Here is a 3113-nt window from a genome sequence, read left to right on the forward strand (position 1 = left end):
ATTATTAATATAATTTAATTTATAAATATATTAATATTAATAAATAAAAATAATTGTAAATTGTTAATTTATTTTATAAAAAAAATAAAATAAAAAAGTTATATTCTAATATAATATATATAGTAAATTAAACAATCAGAAAGTATTTTTATTGAATTAATAAAGTTTTTAAAGAATTTTATAAATTTTTTTTATTATTTGAAGGCATAAATTATAAAAAATATTATTAAGTATATATTAAAAAGTACTTTAAATATAATAATTTATATAATGACAAATAATATATATTAATATATTTATAAAAAATAAAATATATATTTAAAATATATATATAAATATATATATATATATATATTATATTATTTATAAGTATAATAATATTATTTTTTATTTGTAATATTATTTTATTTTGTAATTAATTAAAAATAAATATATTTATATAATTTTTTATTAATTTAATTTTTTAAACATATTTTTTTTTAATAGAAATATTTAATTTAATTATACATTTTGCATATATTTTTTTTTATTAAAAAATTTATATTTTTATTAATCATTTTTATATAATTCTAATTTATTTATATCTATTTTTTTTCAAACATGCTATTTTCTTTAGCAAATTCTCCACTTAATCCTTTAATACAATAACATTTATTTTTTTAAGGAATATCCTCTTGCACTACAAAAATTTGGACATGTTTTTTTTATACCCACAAAATTCTTGTATATTTTCAGAACATTCTATATATCTTTAATAATTTAAAACTGTAATTTTTTCTTTATTTTATTTACAAACTAATTTTTCTTTTTATACATGTATAGTGACTTATTATCCATTTAGATTGCATTCATATTTAAAAACAATAACCCACCATTTTTTCATTTTTCTAGTTATTTTTTAGAAAGTAAGTTCGAGTTAAAAAACCTCGAATCAGTCTTAAAGTAAATTCCGTTTCTTTCAATAAATTCTTTTTTGTTTAAAACACTATTAAAATCCCAGCATTTATATGTTGGTTTGGTAAATAAATTATTGATTTCAGGATCATTAAATTAGCAAGTTGTACAAAAGTAAAATAGTCAATCGCTAATTATACAGCTTTCTCGCATAAACCAATAAAATATTTATAACTATCATGAGGAGGTAATTTTAATAAATAAATCTTGTCGTAGTTTATTATCATATTAAAGAAAGATTTATTTTGTAAATTACAGATATTTTAAGATTCCATAAAAAGTGGAATAGATTTGTATTTGTATTTTTATTTCATTTTATAGTGAACACATTTATATTTGAGGATTCTTAAGCTGACAATATAAATGAGTAATTATATTGTTATAACGAATTATTTTATTTTTTCATTTTTTAAAAATTTTAATAGTATTTACAATTTGATAATTATAATATATTTACGGGTATAAATATAGAATTAGTATAAAATAATTTAAATAAAAAAATATATTTAAAATTATTTAAAAAAATAATCATTATAAATAATATTTATTTAATATTATATAAAAAATTAATCATTATAATATATAAATAAACAAAAAAATTAATTAGATTTTTATCACAAATTTTTATTAAAAATAAAATAAGAAAAAAAAATATATTATAAAAAATTTGTATCATAGTAAATAAATATTTGTTTTCGGATATAAAAATAAAATATATATATATAAATGTTAGTTTTTAAATAAATAAAATAATCTTAATAATTTAAATAAATAAATTCTTTTATATCAACATAAAGTATATATTATATATTATATTTAAGATAAATTATATTATAAAAATTTTAAATATAGTAATTATTATTATTTTTATATAAATTAATTATAGAAAATAAATTTTTATATTATGATAAATAAAAATAAAGATTTTAAATATAAAAGTATAAAAATAAATAAATTATAAATAAAAAAATATATAAAATATATCAGAAAACATATAAAATTAAATAAAACTAAATTAAAAAAAAATATATATATGTATTTATATATAAATAAATATATATACATATATATATTTTTTTTTATTTATATTTAAATATATAATTAAATATTCTTATTTATAAAATATATATTTTTATTCTATTAAAATACAATTAATATTTTCATTCATATATTAAACATTATTTATAAATATTATATAATTATTAACTTATTTTTTTTATTATGTAAATAATTTTTTTTATTTTTCTATTTTATAAAAATTATTTATATTTATATTTGTAAAAAAAATTTAAAAATCTTTATTTTATTATTCTTAATTAAAAAATAATATTTTCTAGTTATTTACATACAAATTTAATAAGAAAATTATTAATTACAATATATAAATAAAAACAAATTAACAATAAAATTAAAAAAATATGTATAAACTTATAATATACCTAGTATTAATAACCTTTGTTTTCGGTCTAAAAGTCCTTAAACACGAATGTGGCCATGATAAAATAAAAGAAATCTCAAAATACGAATCCATTCCTCCAGATCCTATTGAAGAATTTTCAGATATTCGTAATTTATAAACGAAAAAACCTCGTAATATGGTAATTACCTATAATATGGATTTTTTCGAACCTTTAGCTAATTCTTGTATGATATATTAGGTAAGTAAAATAATTAGTAGCATCGAGAAAGCAATGTAATTGGCAACTAACTATTTTTCTCGTTTAATAAAAATAATCCCAAGAAAAGAAACAGATATGAGATATAAATCAAGTAAAAAAAATTGTGGAATAGTTCAAGTTCCTAATATAGATAAAACTTAGGGAAGAAATTCTGATTTACATCTATATGTATCATATACAGTTGAATCAAGTAACAATGCTTTAGCCAACGCTAATTGGTGTTAATTTATAGATCGTTTAGGACCTACTCATGGTACAGTTAATTTTAATTTAGGTTTATTAACTAGCAAAAATCTGGAAGATCCTATTGTGTTTGAAGATTTAATGGAAATAGTTATCCATGAAATCACTCATATATTATGTTTTAGCAATGATGATATAAAAGATGGGTAACTTCTGATGGATAGCCTCATAATCTCGCTACTTTTGAAAAGATATAAGGGGAGTTAAATTTAGTTGCTCAGACTCCTAATGTTTGAA

General features: G+C 15.2%; 1 protein-coding gene across 1 annotated transcript in view, besides 9 other annotated features; it reads left to right on the forward strand. All coding sequences in view use genetic code 6, as the record gives it.

The window, feature by feature from the left end:
- Positions 1-280: 280 nt before the first annotated feature.
- Positions 281-368: a microsatellite.
- Positions 306-348: a microsatellite.
- Positions 311-360: a microsatellite.
- Positions 369-375: 7 nt separating the features above from the next.
- Positions 376-416: a microsatellite.
- A 1016-nt stretch (positions 417-1432) lies between these two features.
- Positions 1433-1483: a microsatellite.
- Positions 1453-1539: a microsatellite.
- Positions 1540-1881: 342 nt separating this feature from the next.
- Positions 1882-1932: a microsatellite.
- Positions 1933-1979: 47 nt separating this feature from the next.
- Positions 1980-2027: a microsatellite.
- Positions 2028-2059: 32 nt separating this feature from the next.
- Positions 2060-2102: a microsatellite.
- A 270-nt stretch (positions 2103-2372) lies between these two features.
- Positions 2373-3113, forward strand: part of IMG5_205940 (leishmanolysin family protein, putative) — a gene marked incomplete at both ends in the record, with an annotated part of 1128 nt that continues 387 nt past the window's right edge. The window contains one exon of the mRNA XM_004023716.1: positions 2373-3113. This exon is cut by the window's right edge and continues 387 nt beyond it. Within this exon, the coding sequence (XP_004023765.1) occupies positions 2373-3113 (741 nt within the window).

Source organism: Ichthyophthirius multifiliis, assembly GCF_000220395.1.
Source record: "Ichthyophthirius multifiliis unplaced genomic scaffold scaff_1120509251446, whole genome shotgun sequence".
NCBI classification, from domain to species: domain Eukaryota; phylum Ciliophora; class Oligohymenophorea; order Hymenostomatida; genus Ichthyophthirius; species Ichthyophthirius multifiliis.